The sequence below is a fragment of the Phoca vitulina genome, unplaced genomic scaffold (genome assembly GCF_004348235.1).
Source record: "Phoca vitulina isolate PV1807 unplaced genomic scaffold, GSC_HSeal_1.0 scaffold36, whole genome shotgun sequence".
Lineage (NCBI taxonomy): Eukaryota > Metazoa > Chordata > Mammalia > Carnivora > Phocidae > Phoca > Phoca vitulina.
Genome location: NW_022589739.1, coordinates 10,331,881 through 10,354,344, shown reverse-complemented (window position 1 = coordinate 10,354,344; position 22,464 = coordinate 10,331,881). Strand labels below are relative to the sequence as shown.

General features: G+C 53.2%; 1 protein-coding gene across 6 annotated transcripts; it reads right to left on the bottom strand.

Annotated features, from left to right (window-relative positions):
* Positions 1-12: 12 nt before the first annotated feature.
* APBB1 (amyloid beta precursor protein binding family B member 1) lies at positions 13-22,076 on the bottom strand. 6 transcript variants are annotated; one of them, XM_032427032.1, is made up of 15 exons: positions 21,897-22,072; positions 13,905-14,639; positions 8,255-8,430; positions 8,098-8,154; positions 7,933-8,018; positions 7,756-7,819; positions 7,156-7,305; positions 6,654-6,781; positions 6,542-6,547; positions 6,128-6,242; positions 5,903-5,987; positions 5,548-5,631; positions 996-1,111; positions 672-848; positions 13-587 (listed from the first exon to the last, which is right to left on the bottom strand). In XM_032427032.1, exons 2-15 carry the CDS (start codon positions 14,623-14,625, stop codon positions 420-422), a joined length of 2,133 nt encoding a protein of 710 aa, XP_032282923.1. In that variant the 5' UTR covers positions 14,626-14,639; positions 21,897-22,072; the 3' UTR covers positions 13-419. The 6 variants fall into 6 exon arrangements, with proteins under 6 accessions (XP_032282923.1, XP_032282926.1, XP_032282924.1 ...); XM_032427035.1 differs by lacking the exon at positions 21,897-22,072 and adding an exon at positions 21,493-21,662; XM_032427033.1 differs by lacking the exon at positions 6,542-6,547 and having other exon boundaries at positions 21,897-22,076.
* Positions 22,077-22,464: the final 388 nt, after the last annotated feature.

The window sequence follows — 22,464 nt, the reverse complement described above, 5'->3', positions numbered from 1 at the left end:
AAGGCACACGGCTTAGCAGGGCAGACAGACTTTATTAGTGGTATCAGTACAGCAGAGGTGCCATGGAACAGGGGGGAAGGGACCCATGCCTGAACCAGTCCCCTCCTGCCCCTGCCGGACCCTACCAAGATGGGGCCTGGCCTACACCAGTTCCTCCTGCTCCACCTGAAATGTGGGGGTGGAGAGCCCGGGGCTGGCCTTGCTTCTTGCTCCCCTTATCAATCCAGTATTGTCACTTCCTTGCAGGGATTAGGTCTCTCTCTCCCCAGCCCCTAGGCAGGGAACCCCAGCTACTGGGGAGGGGCAACTTTGGGGGGGGGGGCCTGAGGCCTAACAATAGCCTCTAGGGCCCCTCCCTGCCCCATACCCTTGAGTTCCCTGGGACCCAATGCAAGCAGGTGGAAGGAGGACTGAGGGCTTCAGGGGGTATGGGCCCCCAGGCGTTTGGGTTTGAGGGAACCCCACAGCGACTGAACGCCCCTGCGGACAGTCCACCCTACACGCCGGGCAACAGACTCAGCAGGGGGTGCTGGGAGGCAGGAGGTGGAGGCCTGGGAGCGTGCATCCAGACACTTCTGGTAGCGGAGCTGCAAAGAGGCAGGTGGAGCAGTCACTCTCCAGCCTGCCCCCTGTGAGGTGGGCGTCATCACTGCACCACCCTACCCGCTTACCATGCACGCAGCCTGCACGGCCTCTGAGAGGCTGGCGGCATTGGGCTCACACCAGAACATGTGGCAGCAGAAGGAGGCTGGGCCGGCAGCCATGATGAATGCAAATGTGTGGACATCTCTGCCCACAGCCAGGAAGGAGAGGAAACGCACCCGACATTCCCCCAGCACTGCTTCCGTCTAGAGGGATGGAATCCAGTTAGAAAGGAACAGCCCAACCCTCTCTTCCACTGGGCACATCCACCTTACTGGCAGCTCTTCCTCAACCCCCCCAGGCTCCCCTCCATGACAAGGCTCAGCCAGGCCTTCTCCCACCGCAGTCTTTACCTGCTGATGCAAGATGGTAAGGGTAGCAGGGGCCACGCTGACGTGACTTGGGGTCCACTGCTCACGGCTACTGGAGGCCAGGACTGACTCCAGGGCCCCATTTATCACATCTACCCCTGGAAGATAAGGACACAAACATGACACCACTAGGGGTGGGGAGAGGATACCCCAGGGCCTTTGCTCCATCCCCACTTCACCAGTCAACAGCCCTGGATGATGCTGCGCGGGTCTCCCTTGGTGCCCTCCTCCTTGGCTTCAGTGATTTAGCACTTTTCTGGTTTCTTCCATATTGAATCCTAGGCTTGGTTTTCTTCACTTGACTCTGCCTCTTCCTTCAGCCTCCAAAATGAACTGACCCCCCTAAGCCCTGACCCCCCCTTATCTTGGCTGTCAGTGTTCACCCACATTCAGCCATCATACTGCATCATACCACAAGGACTCCCAAATCAGCCCCTATAAGCCCCTCCTCTCCCAAGACCCAACCTTTGTTTTGTTTTATATCCACTTGAGGTGTGTTGACTTGTGTCCCGCCATGCATGCCATCCATTACAGTGCACAACCCCACGTACACCTTACAACAATCTCTCAACTGATTCTTTTATCACCATTATACAGATAAGGAAACTGAAGCTTACAGTTCCCCTGCTCCTTCTCTTTATTTCTAGTTTTCAGAACTTGAAGGACTGTCAAATCTTAGTTGGATTCAGTAATTTCAGTAATTTCTAGAATGTGCTAAAAGGACAAGTAATGCCAGGTTCCTAGCTTTTAGATCAATCAACATCCCCCTGTAACACAGTGGTTCCCTCCACCTCAGACTGCTATTAAACACTTCACTCTTGCTGGCACTCAGCAGAGAACCGGGGCAGAAGCAGGACATGGCATGGTGGGGGTATGGGCTCCGGTCCCTGCACTACTCATGAATGGGCTGTGCGATCTGCTGTGTCTTTACCTTCGCAGCGAAGAGGTTAGAGGAAACCGTGCCAACGTGGAAGCATGCAGCTCTGTGGCCCACTCCTGGGTCCTCTCGCCCCTTTCAGTGCCTCTGGGCTCCCACAGGAGCAGACCACATGGACCCTTTGTGGGCAGAGGACAAGGAAGAGGACAAATGTCTTCCTCGAAAGTCCTCCCTCATCTTGGCCTTGCTCATCTTACCTCTGGCTGGATCAAGGCCAAATTCCTCTCCCAAGCATGCAAGTCCTCCAAAAACTGGCCTCATCTGAGCTGTCAAGCCTCATATTTTATAGCTCCCTGAGCTTCAAATGATTTATGTAGCATTTATTAACATTTAATCTTGGCAAATGCCCTGGTAGGCAGATGGGGAATACAAAGTAAGAGAAGAGGATGCCCTCAAGGGACACAGGCTGTAACTGTGGAAAAGCCTCTGTCTGGAGTGCCCTCTCCCTCCTGACTATGTGAGAACTCCCAATTCTCATCCTTCAGGGCTCACCCAGGCCCCACCCAGGAACCCTTCCCTGCTGCAGGGCAGAGAGGGAATGTGGCTGGGACAACTCTTAGCACATCTCAAGGACAGAAGGCAAGTTTATTTCATCTCTGTGTCCCCAGTCCCAGCACAGGGCTTATCTACTTAAGGAATTCCAGATGCATGAGCAAGACACCCTCAAGGCAACATGGGCCAATGCATCCAAACTGGTATAACCAAGTAAGCTAGGAGCCCATAGAAGGGTGAACACACAGGCAGTTCCTGAGTGGGTCAGGTCCGATTGCCAAGGGCTGTGGTGTGTTTGACATTTATGTCAGTCAATGGAAAATCTCAAAGACCGTAAGTGTGGACAAGGTATCAAAGTCAAACAACTTAATAAGCTCTTAGGGCCGTGGGGGTGGGGCTTGGCCTTGGAGCATGGGGAGGATCAGCATAGAGGTGGGGAAAGTAGTGGAGCAATGTGGCCTAGAAACAGTCTGCCGTATTTGGTGACAACTCAGGATTAAAACCTATACCCTGACCCCCAGCCCTGCACTCCCAAACCCCCTTATACTACTGTGCATTTTTTTTTTCCACATCAATTGTTGCCTTCCAACATACTACATAATTTGGTTATTGTCTGTCTCTCCTGGCTAGAAGGTCAGCTACCTGAAGGCAAGAATCTGTCAGTTTTGTTCATTAATGTGTACCAAGAACCTAGAATACTGCCTGGCACAGATCAGGCATCCAATAGTCACTTGTTGAATAAATGAATGATTTATGAATATTGCAGCTTCAGGAGAAGCCAATGTTAAACTCCTGGAGGTTAAAAAGGGAGCATAAGACAAAGCAGGAAGTGAGTTTAGGGACTCAATAGAGCAGACCCATGGAAGTGACGGGCAGCAGAGGGGGCAGTCAAGGATCGCAGACAGTTGCTTCATCATAGTGAGAACCTGTGTAAGGTGGTGGGTAGATAGGGGAGTAGGGGTAATAACTGGAAGAGGCAACAAGGGTTTGGAAGCTGAGTGCGAAAGGCAGAAAGAAATGAAAGCAAACGTGTAGAGGTCGGCCAACCTTCCTTCCTGCTCCCTGAGCATGATTTTCTCACCTCCAGCTCCATGTCTGTGGCACTGCCATTGAATCCAACTGGTATACCAACTCCCCTTTGTAAATCCAGGCCTTCTTTCGAACCCCACCTTGATCCCCATCCTTTCTAAGAAGGGTTCCCTTATAGGATATAAGGTGCTGGTCATTAAAGTCAGCATGGTTTGAGGGGAAGAGCAGAGAATTGAGGATGACCAGGTTTGAGTCCTAGGCCTACCATCTCCTGGCCATGTCATTTGAGGCAAGTCTCATTCATTGTTTCATTTGTTTGTTCATTTATCCATCCACCAAACAGCTGAGTTCTTCCTAAGTATCTTTTGATATGACACCTGACCACTTCTTGAAGCACTCTCCTTTTTGCCTCCCTCCCCTCTCCTTCTGCTCCCACAATATTTATCAATTTCATCCTCCTTTGTCCATTAAATGCTGGAGGATCTAAAAGCTAGGCCTAGCCTCATTTCTCTTTTTACTGTGGGCTGCCACACTCATGGCTTTGATTACCTCTATAACCCAATAATGCCACATTTGAATCTGCAACCCAGACCTCTCCTCTGTGAATCCAACTGCCAACCTGAGTTTGTCACTCAGCTTCCCCATCAAACTCGGCATGTCCGAAACTGAACTCCAATCTCCATACCAAAACTGGCCTCTTCCAATATCTGCTACCTTTAAAGAATGGCATCACCATCCGTTAATTCCCAAAGCCAGGAAGTCAGGGGTCAGCCTGAATGCCTGTCCCTCGTCCCACATCCAGTCAATCACCAAGACCTGTTGATTTTAATTATCTAAATACCTCTTGAATCTGCACGCTCTTCCTCAACTCCACCATAGTCCATGATACCCTTCTTACCGGCCATGACTACCCAAGATCCTCCTAATTGATTCCTCACATCCACATCCACCTGCTAAACATCTTTTTCCATGGTACAGCCAAAGCCAACTTTTACAAAATTCAAATCTGATTATACCGAGTGCTTTCCTGAAAACTCAACTATAGCTCCTTGCTGCTCTCAGGATGAAGAACAAATGGTTAATGTGGCCTCTGAGGTCCCATAAGGTCTGACTGCCACCCAGCTCCCAGCCTCATCTGGCCCCAGTGGCCTTCTCTCTGTGCATTTGAAGTACCAAAGTACTTCCACTGTGGGTCCTCTTCTACACTGTTCACCCTGCCTGGAATGGTCTTCCCCTGCTTTATTCCTATCTCCGTCCCACTTTACCACATTAGCTCCCATTCAGTTTTTGATCTCAGTTCAAATGTCAATTTCTCAAGGAAGTCTTTTCCGACATAGTTTTATAGCACCTTGCAGCTTTCTTTCAATGAATGACTCAATTCATAATTACACATTTATTATTAATATGACTATTTGACTAATTCTTGTTTTGTTTTGTTTTTTCTGCTGTAACCTTCCGTAACCTCCACGAAAGCTGTGGTCATTGTTCGCCCAGGACCCAGCACATGGTGGGCTTCATAGGTATTTGTTAAGTGAATGAACACATAAATAACAGGTACCGTGAAAGCACTAGAAATAAAAGAGAGAACCAGATAGTCTCTACTCTCAGTTTCCTTATCTACAAAATGGGTATTACCATAATCCCAACCTCACAGGATTGTCAAGACTTGAATGACATATAAGGAAGTACTTCACAAGCAATAAAGCATGTCACAGTTATGCTCACTGCTTCCTCTCTGGATGCTCACAGCTCATCGTTAGTGCTGTAATACCAAACCCAGCTCCCAGCTGCTACCTGGTATTTCCAGTCATCTAAGACCTGCCTCCCAACCCAATCAAAGCTTTTCCGTGGAATGCAAGAGTGCATCTCCCGATGTGCCTGGTTCATTGGTTCAAATTCAGTGAAGGCCAACTGCTGCTATAGGCAGGACACAGAATGCAGATGGGACAGAGGTACACGAGGGGGGATGCATTTTAAAGAGCGGGGTGACATCAAGCATGAGGAAGTTCTGGTAAAAAAAGGCATTGGGAAGCAGAGGGTGGGCGGTGGTCCCTGGGAGAAGAAGAACACACATACCAACAGGTTTAGCAACAGGCACATTCCCCAGGTAATAGACTTGGAACTTTTGTACCAACTCATTCTTAGGCGCTGGAAATTCCACTGCAGGAAAGAAAAGGAGGATCAGTCGTGGTAGCAGAACTTGCTCACTCTCAGTCCCCACCACCAGGGCATAAGCTGGGTATGCACCCAGCCAAAGCCCTACCTACCTCCACTCCTTCCCCATCTCCCTTTAACTTATTTGATCCAAAGAATTTAGTCTCCATGTGCCCATTTTTTTTATCATGTCCATGTAGTAGCTTGTGCCTCTTCTTGAGTCACCTCACCTTTGCCAACAAAGCTGAGCTGGACCTGGCAGGGTTGTGGCACTGACCTTGGAAAGGGACATCCACCAGTTTAGAGTGGTCCAGGGAGAGTCCATTTACCAAGCAGCGGGCATTACGCCTTTCGGCCATGATCTGAGGAGAGGAGGGGAGGAGCGAGGGAGAGTCTGTTAGGGCTTCATTGCCCTGGAGTCCCCCACCCCCACTCAATGACCCCACCCACATCCTTGTAGAGCAAAGGTGGCAGCTAGTCCAGGGAGCAGAGGGGGCCGTGCCTTAGAGCAGATCTCATGCAGGCTGGTGGCGATGTTCTTGGCAGGTGCCTCACAGCGAAACACGTGGCACTTGAGCATCTGGGTCAGCTTATCGCGAGCTACGTAGGCAAAGTCCCTGTTGGGGGAGGAGCACCTCAGTGTCTCCCAGTGCCATCCAGTGTGAGGCGTCATCCCTACCCCACCCATGCCCTCCCTATCCATCGCAGCTGCTTCAGGGCTTCTGCCCTCAGGATGGTGTCCTGTGGGTGCTGCCTTCTGGCTGGAGGGTAGACAGGCAAGCATGCCAAGGTGGGGGAAAATGGGAGAGCACAGCGGGCAGGAAGGGGAAGGGCAGAATAGGGGAACTTGGGTGCTTTGAGGCATCTGGTCCAGGTGTGGGAGGAGGAACGGTCAAGGTAAATTAGACATAAGTACCTCTCTCTGGGTCCAGCAGCACAAGAGAGGCAAAGAATAGAGTTAGGAAGGAGGGCCCCCACCCTGACTGCTGGATGAGCCCCCACCCTAGGATCCCAGGCCCAGCTCCCACCTTCCGCTGTCCCGCCCGACGCCCCAAACACGAATGCTGACGATGGGCTGGGCATGCAGTAGGGCCTGACTCTGCGGCTCCACCAGCTTTAGTGTCTCGTCCTCCAGCTGTAGCAGCAGATCCTTTCCCTGCGGGCCCAGGAAGCAGGCACTCAGTGGAGCCCCAGCTGGGGAGGTGGCTGATCTCTGCCACCTCCAGCTCAGGGGAGGTCAGCCACAGCTCTGGGGCCCCGGCCTTGGGTGTTGGACCACCCACCCTGCAGGCCTCGCTCTACTAGAGTCACATCTGCCATCTCTAACGTGACTCCCTTTATCATCTGGTCACTGTGAGATGCCACGTCCCCAGGCCCCCACCTGGGATCGCACACCCATCTCCCTGGGCTGTCACTTGCGGGGTTAACCCCTCCCTCCCCCAGTCGTTGCTCCAGCAGCCCAGCTCCCTTTCTCTCTCTCAAGCCCCCTCCCCTTCTCCACTGAACCATACCGGCCAACTCAGCCCTCACCTCCCCCCAGCCCCCAGACATGGGGTCGTGCAAATTGTTCTTGTGGTAGGAGAGCTGACGGATGCAGCTGTTGACGGCCACGCTGCTGCGTCCAGGGGCCAGCTCCTCCTCGGTCATCTCCACCCAGCCTAGGGAACGCACGGCGAAACACTGCCAGACACAGAAGAGGGGGTGGGAGGTAGCGGGTCTGAGCTAGGACCGGAGGGCCCCCAACACAGGACGCTCTCTCTGCTAGGAGCAGAGGAGTTCCTGACTCAGAACTTGGCAGCTGGGAGGGTGTTCTGAGCTAAGACTGAAAAGCTCCCCAAACAGGATACAGTTGGCGGGAGGGGGATGGTCTCAGAGGAGACCCCTGCCAGTACAAGGAAGCATCTGAGCCAAGCCCGATGGGCCCCCTGGCAAGGCACTGGACTGGCTGAGTTAAACACTGACGTGCCTCTGGCTCAGACACGGGGATCTGTGCTAAGACTGGAAGAGCTCCTAACTCAGGCCCGGGAGAGCTTCCTGAGACCAGAGATGCCCCTCCAGAACACGACACAGGGGGTCTCCTGCACACAGAGGAGTCCCAGCCTGGGGAATGGGCATTGGTCTTGAACAAACCTTGATCCCTGGGTTGGCATTCCGTGGGGGCAGCTTCTCCTCCTCTTGGGGTAATGGCTCTGGGCTGGAGGAAGATGGTAACACTTGGTACAAATTCCCAAACATGGAGCTGTCCTAAGGCCCCTCCCAGAGAGATCCATCCCCTGCCAGCCCACTGTATCATGCCTTCCCACTCACCTGAGGCCCTGAGCTGGGAAGGGCAACGTCCCCTCCTCAGGGTCCTTCAGTCCCAAATCCATAGGAGCCTCCTCACTGGGTTCATCCTTGGGAAGGGAAGAGAGGAGTCAGGGCCAAAATGATGCCCCTTCTCCAGCTCCCCCATTGTAAAGCAGGTCCCCTCACCTTCCAAAATTCTCCATCCTCAAAGCCTTCTCGGTGGGCAAAGCCTGTCCAAGTGAGCTAGGAAGAGGGATGGGAGTAGTAAGTGGGTGGCTCATATCGCTCCAGCAGCACCACCCCTCCACCCCTGGACAAAAGAACAACAGGCCTGTGAGCTCACCTGAGACTCCTCTTGGGGGCTGCTCCCCTGTGAGGGAGAGGCCCGGCCCGGGGGCTCCCACTGGGTGGTCCCTGTTGGGATGTGCCAGTAGTAGGTCCCTGAGGTATCCTGGACCCTCATCCATCCAGCCGGCAGGTCGGAATCCGTCTCGAAGGCGTTGGGGTTCCAGAAGGAATCTGCTGAGCGGGGGGACTGATGAGGGTCTGCCCACCCAACAAGCAGACAGTGGGTACTTATGCCCAGCCCCCTCACGGAGACCCCATGGTGGAGAGGAAGGGATGGGGGAAGGGCTCCAGCACAAGGTTCCTACTTCCTCCTAGAGCTTGCAGTCTGGAGTCATAACATGGGGGACCACCAGCAGGGGACATGACTCAGGTCTCCTCCTGGACCCTGCTCCTGACTAATGTGCCCACATAGAGGGAAGGAGGAAGGCAGAGAGTAGGGAAGGAGGTTGGGTGACCCCAACTGACCTCCTATCATACATATCCATATCTCAGGTGCACACACTTATCAGCAGCTCCTGCACACACATGTGCACTCAGACACACAACACATATAAGCCCTACTACACACCTGTGCAGCCACCACAAACACAAGGGTGTGCACACACAGAAAATACCAGCAGAGACGGCGGGTACCACAGGGGCACACACATGTACGGGGGCAAACATACACACACATACCCCAACTCCAGCCATACCCTAAGGCAGACACCATACGCAGACGTATGCACACACACGGTTATATGTATCAGCTCCCACCACACGTGTGCAGAAGCCACACCCACAACAACCCCCTACACATGTGTGGGTACCACCCAGAGAGTGAATGCACACTCAACCTCTGCCACATGTGTGCAAATGCCACACTCACACCCTGACCCTTGCCACACACACATGCAGGCAAATGTTTTCTGCACATGCACACATACCTGTGACATACAACCCTCTTCTTCCAGCAGAGCCACACCACTCCAGCTCCGTAACCCAGCTTCTGCCTCTTCTGCCTCTCCTCCCCACCCAGCCCCACCCCACATCATGCCCCCTCACCTGGGCTGCTGTCCTGCAGGATGATGGCCAGGAAGAAGTCCTGGGAGAACATGGCGCTGGTTCCCAGCCCCTCCTGCCTCCACCCTCCCGCCTCACAGCCCCTCCAGCCCAGCCAGCTGGGCTCACAGCCTGGTGCTGGGCTGCAGAGAAAAGCTCATCCCGCCCCCTTCTCACCAGGGCAGAGCGCCTGCCAGGCAAGATCCTCCCCCGCCTGGCGCTCACTAAGGAGGGGCCAGGACCACCATGGGAGGGGACCTCCTTGGGGTTGGGATGGAGGCTCCTCATAAGACCCCAGCCCTTCCTGCTCACATCTCTTCTTTCGAATCCTGGCTCCCCTCCCCCAATCCTGAATCTCCATCCCACCCCGCAACGGGCACCACAGTACCACAGTCAAACGCAGTCTTAGGGACACCAGGAAGCTCAGCCCCTTGGGAATACCTCAGCCACCTGGGGCCCTGCAAAGCCTATAGCTCTCAGCACAAAAAGGGTGTGGCTTCAGGGCTCCCAGGGATCCCTCCCCTGCCCAGAAACTGCCCTGCAGTTGGAGCCCAAAAGTGGGCCTTAAGGGCTGGGCCCCAGCAAGCTTGAGGTTGGGCTTGGGGCTTCCCAGCACAGCCCCCCTCACCTGCCAGGGCCCAGCTAGGCTGCAGCGTCTCCTCGGCAACCGCAGCACCAGGACGGCTGGGAGTGCCCAGACTGCTGACGTGCTTCCCGTTACCAGGGAAACCAGGAATCCTGACTGGTCCAAGAGACAGCACTGAGGATACAGGCAGTCCCCAGACCCAGGCTGCTGGGCAACCAGGCACAGAGGGGCTGGGAGCAGGTGTGGTTACCCAAGGTGGCTGCACACCTGATGGGAGAGTTATTTGAGCAAGATGTCTCACCACCCTGTTTGCAAATGAGGTGGGCCCACAGAGGAGGGGCTCTTCTTGCCTGTCCAGCCTTCTAGGTAGCCATTACCACCTCATCTCCCTCCACCCTCCCCTCCCCTCATGCCCCAGGGAATTAGAATACCCGCTCTTCCCCAGGGACCCTCCATCACCTTCAGGGCTCTCCTGCCAAACCTTTCAGGAACACTGGCACCCAGGGCAACCATGCCCTCCACAGCCACACCCTTATTCATGAAGGGTCGTACACCTCTTGAATCTGGGGACCAATTCACCATCTTCTGACTGAGTCACGCACACCAATCCATCTGCCATCCCTGGTAGCCTGTACCTTCCTGCTTCAAAGAGCTTCATCCTTCCGATCTGTCCTGGAGGGGCTGCTCTCCCCCCTCTGACCATCTGGGAGGCCCTTCTGGAGCCTGGCATATCTCCCTCCAAGCAAAGCCCTGCTCAGGTCTTTGTGCCACATGCACACATTTATTCAGGAATGTACATCTTCACTCTTGCATCAACTCATTCAGGTGTTCATGCACAAATTCAAAGGTTTGTGTATCATTCATTCATCCATCCATGCATGCCTTCATGGTGAAACCAGGTGTAGCCATTTGCTCAGGAGTCAGTGAATCACGTAATGCTCTCTCCTCTTCTCCATCCCCATGTAAGTACAGTAGTCCAAGCTACTACCTGCAACTCTTACCTGGATCACTGCAACAGCCTCACAGGTGGGCTCCCTCCTCCAGCCTAGTCTCCTCCAATCTGGACTGCACACTACAGCCCACATGATTGTTCCAAAATGCTGAACTATTCTCCACTTTAATACTCTTAATTGTTTTCTCTTGCCCTCAGAATAGAACTCAAACTCCTCCCAGGTGTGTGTGCTGTTCTGATCCCCTAACCTTCTGCCTCGCAGCCTTATCTCTGATCACCCTCCACCCGCCTTGTCTCTCCCTGCTCGGCAGGCCCCTCATCCTTTCCAAGCCCACCCTCCCTCCCTCAATCTTCACCTGACTATCACCCACTCCTCCTTCAGGCATACATGTAAAGGCCATGTCTCAAAACTGACCCACCCCCTCTCCCCCACCATACACACAGGCAGGGCTGGGTGCCCCTCCTGCACCTCCCCATCCCAGTGCTCACCATGCTGATCAGAGCTGCCTGTCTATCTCTGTCTCCCCCACTAGACTGTGAGTGCCCTGAGGGCAGGAACCTCTGTCCCCTGTAGTATGCCTTCTTAGCATTTAGGACAAGGCCTGGCACCGAGTATGAACCCAACACAGGTAGTAAATTTCATTCACTCATTCACTCATTCATACATTCATTCAGGCACTTATGCATTCAGTCAACAACTTTGTGGCTGGGAAGGAGAAAATAACTTTTGCTCAATTCTACTCCATTCCTACAGGAGCCCAGACTTCCTCCGTGGCCTTCATGATCATGGCACCACAATTACAAAAGAGTAAGCAGTGACTCGGCCCCTTCCCTAGGCTGGCCCCGCACCACTCCCTCCACTTTCCAGAGCCTCCACCAGAGCTTGATCCTTGGCCATCCTCTCTCACTGAGGTCGATGCCCATGCCCAGCAGGCCCTTCCCACATCTTCAGCAGCACCAGCCTCCTCCCAGAAGGCTCACAGGTACAGCTACTGCACTGACCATCCCGGCAGCCCCTGAGCAGGCAGGCCCTCCAATATTTGGCCTCTGACTCAAACCACCCCCCCACTAGAGCAGAGGCTGCAAACTAGCAACCTACAGACCAATACAAGACTCAGATTTTGTATGGCCTGCATGGTGCTTTAAAAAAAAAACAGAATTGGTTGCTAACATTTAGAAATTGGGATATTTCACATCAATGTCCAGTTTTCAGTTTACCTTGAAAAGTGGCGTAAACTGGCCCCATTGCAACTGCATTCCCCCGCCCAACCCTATAAATAATCAGCTGGCGTGAAGCAGCAGCTGCTCCCTTTAAAGGATGTCCAAGCAATGACCATCGAAAGCCACTAACATCACAGAAAAGAGAGGCAATCAGACTTTGCCTTTGATAGATGTACTCAATACCACCTATGAGGTGTCCTTGCAAAAGCAAAACACAAAAAACTCTCAAATCCAAATCTGATCAAGTCTCTAAAACACACTACCAAATTTGCAGGACATCTAGGGGAAGAGAAACCTGCTCAACGCCACCACAGGGAGAGAGTCTGCAAATCCAGACCATGGAAAACCCAAGCCAAATAACCCTGTGTCTCCAATTTAAAACAACAACCTGCAAGCAAAAATAAAGAGAGACCATGGGATGGAAGCATAACATACAGCTCAAAAGAAACTTTAAGATACACACCCACCATCAAAAGGTCTAGGACTATTTGATTATTGATTCAAATAATCAAAATTTTTTTAAATTGCAGAGTGAGGGGTCATTTATTAAACAACTGGGAAATTGTAAACACTGGATATTTGATAATATTAAGGAATTATTGTTAAATTTTTGTACTCATGATAATGGTATTGTGCATTGTTTTAAGAGTTTTGTTTTCTAGAAATGCATGGGTAAACACTTATGGATTTGATTGTTTGCTTCAAAATAACCTAGGCTAGGGCCCAGGAGTAGATCAGGGTATAGATGCAGCAAGATTAGTCATGTGTTGATAATTGTTGAAACTGGGTCATGGGTAAATTGGGCTCACTATTCTATTCTCTCTACTTTTGTAGATGTTTGAAAATGTCCATAATAAGTTTCTGGCATGCCCTTGACTCCATGGCTTCATGAACTGCATGCTCCCCTGCAAAGGCTCCCCAGTCTGGGGTCTGGTAGAGTGCCTGCTGCCAGGTGCTCACCAGAGTCTTTCCTAGTCTCTGCTTACACTCCAATCCACAGAACTCCGGGCTTGTAGCTACAACCCAGTATCTCTGTCCTCTGTTCCTCAACTCTGCATCTCTATGTGACATCAGCAAATATGGAGACTCAATGTATTTAAATGGGACACATTTAATGATCAATCCTTGGAGTCCTAATACCTACTTTCTCCTCCTGCCCACCCCATGAACAAGGATCTATTTATTCTTCCTTTATTTCCTAACTTTTAGGCAGTATTCTATTCCTGATACTAAGAATACAAAACGGTATCCTTGCAATGCCCAGAGTGGTGCTCTGCACACAAGCCCCGACCTCAGTCTTTCCAAGTAGATGTGTGTGGGGACGTGATGCTGCCCCCAGATCCAGCCTGTTAAAAGCCGGCTCACGGGCACCCGGCTTACCGTGCTGTGTGCTTCAGTGGCAGGGTAAGCAGGGCCAAGTGCTCGGGTCTAGACTCAGTTCTACTGTGATCCCAGACTGTCTGTGACTGTGGGAAAGCTACCTCACCTCTCCAGGCCTACTTTTCATCACCTTTACTATGGGCATCATAATAGTATCTACCTCACGACATTATTGTGAGGATTCAATACGATAATGCTGAGCATAGGGCAGTACCTGGTAATGCTCCATAAATGCACCGAGCCCACCGTCCATCAGTGTCCATGATGCATGGACCTATCAGTTTGTGCAAGCACTCTGAATATAGGAATGGTTTCGTTCAGGAAAACCTGGTTACAGCCTGCTGAGGACTGAGGACATGGGCTCTGTAGCTCACGCGCTGGCTCAGGCCCTGGCCTTGATTTGGAGAGGCCTGACCTCTGCCCTCTTGCCCTCCCATCTTCCCCATGTCAAGTTCCATAAGGTACCTGTGTCCTCTGGGGAGCCGTAGGAGGGACTGCCCTGGGATAAGGTAGCCCAGCTTGAGTCCTCGTCACTGGCTGCACTGTTCCGCATGCCAAACAGGAGGCTGGCACTCTTGCTGTGCTCTCGGGGACCGTCTGCAAGGGCCTGGGGTCTGGGGGGCACCTCCACACTCTCCGGGGGCTCAGGCAGCCCTTGGGGAGAAGACAAGTCCTCCTCCTCCTCCTCCTCATCCTCTTCCTCATCATCTTCCTCAGCCTCCCCTGCCGCCTTCTCCTCTCCTTCATCTGGCCCCTGCTCTTGGGTGCTGATGATCAGGCCGGATCCTCGGAGCCCTCTGTTGGCCGCATTGTGGGTGGAGAGCTCCAGCTCAGAGTACAGGTGCATCAGGCCTTTGGGGCCCAAGGGTGCCATCTCAGGCTCCTGACCGGCCTCCTCTGCCAGGGTCAAGGTCACGTTGCGGTTCTGGTCACGATGGGCTGTGGCAGCCCGCCGGAGCTGGTTCTGGCCCTCCTTTAGCCACTTGGCATTGGCAGGGCCTGGCTCAGGCCCACCACCCTCCCCCATGGCACTGCGCAGGTCCTTGGGTCCCACAGCCGTGGCCTGCAGCTTGGAGTTGAGCAGCTGGTTGTGGGCAGCGTGCAGGGGCAGGGGTAGGCTCAGGCCGGGGCCTCCGTGGCTGTTGGCATTAATGGCCGACTGGCTCAGTGACGATGGAACAGACATGGCCTTGGCAGATCCTGTGGGGTGAGGAGAGGAGACCGTGTTGAGCCTCCAGGTCAGAACAGCAGCACCCCTGCTTCTGCCGGGGGCTGTGCTCTGCACCTCCTCATCTCCCTTATGCTCAGCAGACCAGCACCCACTGCTCTGTGTCCTGTGAGCTATTTTCCCATGACAACGACTAGGCTCAACTCCTGTCCCCCCTCACCACCACCCACTCAACCACCATCTCCACCAAAGGCTAGGGCCACGCCTACAGTCCACCCCGGCCCCAAATCCCCAGCCCTGAGCTCTCTGAGACAGCACAGCCAGCCCTGCTCTGCCCTCACTCCCAACGGCAGAGCCTCCAAACAGTGGCTCTCTGTGCATCCCCACCCCCAGCCGATCCGACCGGGGCTTACTGTGCCAGGGACCCAGCTGGTGTGGGACTGGCTCATGTGTTCTGGACACTGGACACTGACTACCCCCTTCCTCTCAGCACGTTGCTATCCACAGCCTCCTACTGTGAGCTCCCCAGGCAGTGTTCCTATCATCATAAATCACTGGGCCCAACCAGCCCCAAAGCCCAGCCCTACTAGGGACTGTGAGAATAGGAGAGAATGAGCTACAGACCCATCCTTCAAAGGCATGGACCTGGGAAGGAAGGTCACAGAGGAAGGGCGGTCAGCTCCAATCCATGGCTCCTTTGGCCAGTTGAAGCTACATTCTGATGAGTGTATCTATAAAGTATTTCACTTGGGGCACCACTCCATCTGCCAGCCCCTATCATGCCCCATGCCTGGCTCACTGCAGGGGCTTTTGCCCTGTACCCCCCAGCCCTTCAGGTCTTGATCCAAACACCACCTTCTCAGTGAGGCTTTCCCGACACTGTTTTAAAACTGCAGGCCACCATGCCCTCTCTCAGCAACACCCAAACCTTCCCTAGTGCCTAGCACCACCTGTCAAGCTATTTACCAATATTATTATTACTATTTGTTTAATGATTGTCTCCTCATGACTATAATTTTGGTTTCATGGTGGAGGATTTTGTCTTTTTTTTTTTTTCAATGCCATATGCCTAGAGCCTCACACAGTCCTGGTGCAGAACAGGAATTCAATAAGTATTTGTTGAATGAATGTATAACTCTGCCCTCCTATCTCCTCGAGGCCCGATTTTAGCATCTCCTCTGCCAGCTTCAGAAAACACACTTTGGCCATGTTACTGTGCTTCAACCACTGCTCGTGGTGGCCCAACCAAATCCCATCTTCCCTTCAGGTGAGGGGATCTCCTGTTCCACAGTGATAGCCCCCTCCCACTTCCTGTCCCCTTGGACCCCCTCACTACAAGCCCTTTGTGGATCACCTTCTCCGCCTACCTATCCTTCCAGCCACATCACCCAACGATCCCACCATCAAGGCCTCATTCCATCTTCCCCATCTGCCTCACCTTCCACTGCTCTACTGCTCTCCTTCCCTGACCCCCACTGTAAAGTGCTTACTCCCTGGGCCCTCACTGCCACCACCTCGCAGGCCATTCTCTCTGACCAACCACTACCCAATTCTCCCTTATCCTGGCCCTCTTAGCTCCTACTGCGTCACCTTCCACTTCCCCCCATGCCCTCCCTGAGTGCCCCCTCCCTCCTTGACCCTTGTCCCCATCACACAACTCTCCCTCACTGACTGCCCCTCATTACTCACCTCTCTCTCTGACTCCCACTGTATGGTTCTCTCTCCCCCATTTCTCCCCTGGCCCCACCGAGGAGTTCTCTCTCCCCTGACCCCCTGCCCTGGCCCTCTCTGCACCTCAGCGTAGCTCTCAGCCCTGAGCACAGGTGGCCAGTGCGGGGCTTTAGGCTGCTTGAGCAAGGCTCTGCTGTCTCTCAGGCACAGTGCACAATGCCTTTCCATCACGCCTCCCTCCTCAGACCCTAGCATAACGCTGTGCACACATCTGTGACATGGGTGAAAAAATGCTCCTGTCTGGGTGTCTGCCTCACGCGGAACTGCTGGGCTGCTTGGTGTGGCTCCACCTGGGCAATAAGCAAACTCATGGTCACTGGCATAAACGAGAAAAATAAACAGCTCCGCCACTACCTAGAACCACAGTAATCTTCCAAAAATGGAAACCAGATTGTGTCACTCCCCAGTTGGAAAACTTAGATGGCTCACTGCTGCCTGCAGGATAGAGTCTGTGCTCACTAGCAGGACATTGAGAGCCTCCTTGAGCCAATCCCTATGACCTCTCAGACCTCCCCCGTTCCTTGCCTCCTTCACACCTTACATTCCAGTCTCACAAAGTATGGAAGATTCTAGAAGATGTCACACCCTGACAGCCCTGGCTCTTTGTTTACAGTGCTCCCCCGGCTTGGAATCCTGTCTCCCCATGTCAGAACCTCTGCTCATGTTTCAAAACTTGACTTGGCAGGCACGGCTCCTAAGCAATGTGCCTTTCCTGTTTAGTCCTCTCTCTTCATGCTCAGGGGACCATCCCCTCCTCCGTGTCTCACGATACCCAGTGCCCCATTCCAACCAAACACCTGAGACTGTGTCTTATTCAACTTCACATTCCCATTACCAAGGAGCGTGCACTGTGCGTGTGCCACAGAGTGGGCCCTCGGTGTGGACAGAAGGGAAGGATGGAGGGGACAGATGTCGCGTAAGAGGAATTCAGAGGCTCAGAACTCAGAATTCGGAGGTGGGAGCAGACACCAAGATAAGCTTGTGTGGCCCCGTGGGCTGAGAGTGGGCAATGGGATTGTTAGGGAGGGTGCTGGAGAATGATGAACTGTACCCAAGAAGGCAGGGGTCCCAGAGCAGTGAGGACCAAGATCTGGGAAAAGGGAGGGAGGGAGTTAGTGTGAACCAATATCCTGGCCCGAAGGCTGTTCCACGGTGGCATCTCCATGAGTGTCAGGATGTGGAAGACCTGTGACTCCCGCAAGCTCAGAGGATCACGGAGACGACGAGCCCTTCTCTGAAGCAGCAGTGTATGCAGCCAGGTTTTTAAGAGGTCAGGATAGGACCCACCTCCTTAGCACTTGGAGGTGTGATCTGGGAAAGGCACATACACTGTGAGTCTGGGACAGTGAAGAACCAGGTCATCTCCAGGGCAGCCCTGTCCCCCCTGGTCACCAGGGCAAAAAGTATTGGGGGAGAAATGAGGAAGCTCTGTTGTGAACAGCACTGAAGCCTAAGCACCTGGCTCAAGGCACTGTGTGGCGCCATCACCTAACTTTTTGAGGTCAAAGGATGACCAGTGGCCCAGCATCCTCAAGAAGGGGCACATTTTGGGGTTAGGTGTACCTGACGCCTCTCAAAGGATGGAAAGAGCCACATGGATTCTGGCTCAAGGCAGGGAGCTGGGCGAAGCCCTCAAGTCAAGGAGCTAAAAGAGTGGCCACTAAGCCTGAAGGAGCTGGGGTGGGGGTGCATCCTACTCAAGGTCAAGACTCCTCTAACCTGCAGCTTATTATTTGCGAGGCACTGTGCTAGGCATGGGGAAGAGTGACGAGTTATAAAGCAATGGTCCCTCCCTGGTGGCGCACACAGTTTAGCAGGGAAACCACCCCTCACCATGCAGAGCAGTGCTAGTGCCTGACCAGTCCCTGGCACCGATGTGCACTCCCTGTTTGTTGAATAAATGATGGAGTATTGTGATGGGGGAGGAACAAGGCACTACAGGAGTAGGAGGCTGAGTCTTACTCCAGCCCAGACATCAGCAAAGAGCTGCTTAAGGAAAGGACTTTTAAGTTGAGACAAGACAACTCTCCTTGGACCACCCCCTGCACCACCTCTCCCTCCCAGAGGAAGACCTCCCACTCCTCCTTCACAGAGGAAATGGAAGCCAGGAGTTGAGGAATGTCCAGAAACACAAATTGGCTGACTTCAGCACCTATCCTTTTCTCCTTCTTCCTAAGACCAACTGCTTCATCTGTTACTTGGTTCCTTCCTTTCATGCCTTTCCAGGAATTTTATACCACTGTGTATCCATTTTCTCTTCTATATAATCAACCTCTCCTTCTCAATGGGATCCACTATCTACCAACTTGCAAGCAGAATGTTTCTTGACCGACACTCCTCCAGTGCCACTAGCTGCCCTCCCTCTCTCTCTCTCTCCCCAGCTCAAGCAAACTTCTTGAAAGGTCTCTCTCTACTCACTCTTGTCATTTCCTCACCTTGCACTCACTGCTCAACCCTCTCTAATCCTGCTTCCACTCCCAGCATGTCTCAGTAACAGCTCTTGCCAAGGTCAGGAGGACCCTATGTCATCTAATGTGACCCTATGTCACATCATCTTGGTTGTACTCTCAGCATCCCTTGACACCCCGCCTCTCACCCAACTTTCACCCATGGCTTCCTCATGCTACATCTCTCGGTTTTCTGCCTACACCCTAGTTCCTGTCCCATGGCTTCTTAGACCCTTATGCCGGCTTCTTAGACACCTTCCTCTACAGGCTGTTACACAACTGGGATTTCTCATGGCTTGTTCTTGCGCCCTTTTCTCTTTCTCTTCAAATATTCAATGTAAGTATTTATTTGTGCCCAGAGCTTCAGGTGCCACCTATCCACTGCTCATTTCCAAATTTACATCTCCATTTCAGACCCCTCATCCGAGCTCCAGACATGTACATTCAACTTCCTACTCAACATCTCTGTTGGGATGTCTCAAAGGCCTCTCAAACAAACATGCCTGCTTATGTTTCTCTCTCCCACACCCTTATTGGTCCTCTTTCAGGATCCTGGTTCATGGGGGGATATAACCACCCATTCTGTTGTGCAAATCAGAAGCAGGGGTACCATCCTTAACACTACCATCTCCCTCACTCCCCACATTCAATCCATCCCCAGATACTGATCATTTTCTCTCTGAGGAAAATTTCTGGACTTCATCTACTCTCTGCATCCATTACCATCACAATCCACACCAAGGACAAAGACCTTAAGATCAAAATCATTAACGGGGCCTAAACTGTCCTGCTCAGTGTGGCCTCTGCCTTCCACTCTGGCTTTAGCACTCTGCTCTCCAGCCTCACTGGCCTCCTTTTGATTCCTTGAAAACATCACGCTCTCTCCTTCCACAAGGTGTTTGCATGTGATTGTTCCCTTCTGCCTGGAACCTCCTTCTGCTAACCCTCAGCCTAACTAACTCGAGCTCATCCTTTACAACTGAGTTCAAATGTCATGTTCTCAGAGAAGCCTTCCTTGGTCCTCTCTCTCTACCTCCCAGACCAATTTAGCTTGTGCTCTTATGTATTCTCAAGGCACCATCCACCATCGCTTCATGGTATTTATTACACTTGTCATTTTATTCTTATCTGATTCCCTCCTGGACTGTGGGACAAGATCAAAGTCCATTTTGTTCATAATTATATCTTCAGTGCCTAACACTACCTAATATATAAAAGGTGCTCAAAGTTTATTTGTTGAATGAATAAATGATCAGATAGATGCAGTTTTTTTAAAGGATCACACTGTGTTGAGAGTATTTAATGGGAGGTAGGCAAGAGGGTATGTTATTAGAGCAATGAGGGGGCGGAAAAAAGAGTTTGGGCCTAGATTAAATTGGGTAGCAGTGAGGATGGAGTGAAACGAATGGATTTGAAAAATATTTAGGTAGCGGATGTGACAGAATTTGGTGACATTAGATGCAGAGGGTGAGGGAGAGAGGTTAATCTAAAATGTTGCCCAGGATTCCAGCTTGGATAACTCATTGGAAAGTAGCCATTTCTGGGAGCTGGAAGAAGGGTAGAGAGGGAACACATGGAAGATAATTCAGCTTGGGATCTGTAGGTAAGGAATTTCTGTTGAACTTCAATGGGGATGTCATGAGGGCAGGTGGATATGGAGTGCAGAAAAGAGGTCTGGGCCAGATACACACATCTGAGAATCATCAGCATATATAGATGAAATCTGAAGGCTTGGCAGTGAATAAAATACCAGAGGAGAAAGTACAGAATGAAAGAACACAGCTCAGGACAGAACCAAAAGCTTTACCAACATCTAAAGGGATGGGAGGGAGGTAGCAAATGAGACCACCAAGGAGCAGACAATGCCGGACAAGAGAAACCAGAAAAATGCTTCCAGGACAGTTAACACACACCACTGAATATTACTAAAAGGTAGAGGGGGATAACAGGAAAGTGTCCATTCTAGTCGGCCACATGGAGGTCTCTAGTGACCTTGGCTCCAGCAGTTTCAGTGGGTGTCAGCGACAGAGACCAAATGAAGTGGTTTTAAGAATGAATGGGAAGTGAGAAAACGAAATGAAGACAGCAAATGTAAGCAAGGTTTTGGCTTTGAAAGAGTAGAGAGAGATGGGACTATGCTGGAGGGGCTGGGAATGCAAGAAATGCACAGGCAGATGCAAATAGGTTCGGAATAACCTCTGAATTGGCGGTAGGAAAACTGCTCTTAATGAGTGCTTCTGCGAGTGCTAGGCCTCCCGCAGAGCTGGGGACACAGCCGGCCCCAGGGCACACCCCTCGGTCGCCGAGGGCAACTGAATGCCGCTTGACAGATTCCAGACCTGGGACCCTGCAGAAATCCGTGAAGGCTCTGCCTATCTCACCCCACGTCCCATTCCCTGCCCTTGACCTCCCCTCCCCCATCCCCCTCCCCCATCGCCCCCTCGCTTCGTGTCCCCCACTCTCGCCCCTCTCCAGACCCGAGGGACACGAGGTAAAGGTTGGGGAGGGGGCCTTGTGAGGACCGAGGTGGAGCCTACAAGGGGGGACAGGACGGAGGTCGGAATGCGTGCGGCGGAAGGACCGCCCGCGGGGATGGGGCCTGACCGAGGGACCCAGGCCGCCGCGGGGAAGGGGCTGCGGGGTCCGCCGACCGCTGGGGGTCGGGATCCGACCTCCAGGGCTGGGCCCGGGCAGGGGCAGCTCCTACCTGCGCGGGGAGGCCCCAGGCCCAGGTGGCGGAGGTGGCTCAGGCTGCGGGGCTTCGGCTCCGCGGCGGCTTCTCCATCACAACATCCCCCGCCCTGGAGCGCGCGGGCCGCGGGGCCGCGCCCCGAGCGGCGGAGGCGCGCGCGGGGCGGGAGGGCGGGGGGCGCGGAGAGGCGCCATCTTGGGCCGCGAGCGGGCACGGGCGCGCGAGCCCGTCGCGGGCGACACTTGCCGCAGCTTACCCGAGGGCCCCGCCCTGCGGGACCCTTGGGCCCCAGTGCGCCCCACCGCCCAGCTGCCCTGGCCAGCCGCCAGCCCTGGGCCCGGGTCCCAGAGCTCTGCCCCTGCCTCGGCCGACCCCTGCCCAGCCCGGCACCGCCCTCCGCGGCGAGGCCCCGGACTCACCCAGCGCGCCCCGCAGGGCCCTGGGCCCACACCCCCGCGCGCGCCGCACCGACGAGGCTGCAGCGGGAGCGGCTGTGGCGGTGGCCGGGCCGAGGCCGCGTGGGGAGGGGCTCCGAGGAGTCAGCCTGCTCCAGTCTTGCGGCAGCAGTCCCTGACGTCCTGGTGGAGAGGCGATGAGGACACAGCGCTGGTAATAATAATAATAGATCGTATTGATTGACCGCTTACACTGTGCCAGGCTCCGTGTTAAACCTTTTTCAGGCATTCATCCTCACATCAGACGTGAAGATGCCACTGTTATCCTTATTTTTCAGAGACAGATGCTGAGATTGAGAAAGGTAAAGCGACTTGCCTGCAGTCACAAGTGATGAAATCAGACTGAAAACTAGATGTTTCTTAACACTCTAGCCCTGCTGTGAAGGTAAAAGCTGTGACACCTAGGTCTCTCGCAGATATACAGAATAAATCCTCCCCCGGTAGAAATTCATAAGAGGGAAGGAAAAAGGGAGAATGTGGATGAAAAGTATGAAGGAAGGAATGGAGGGGTGCCATGCTGCGCAGATGGTGG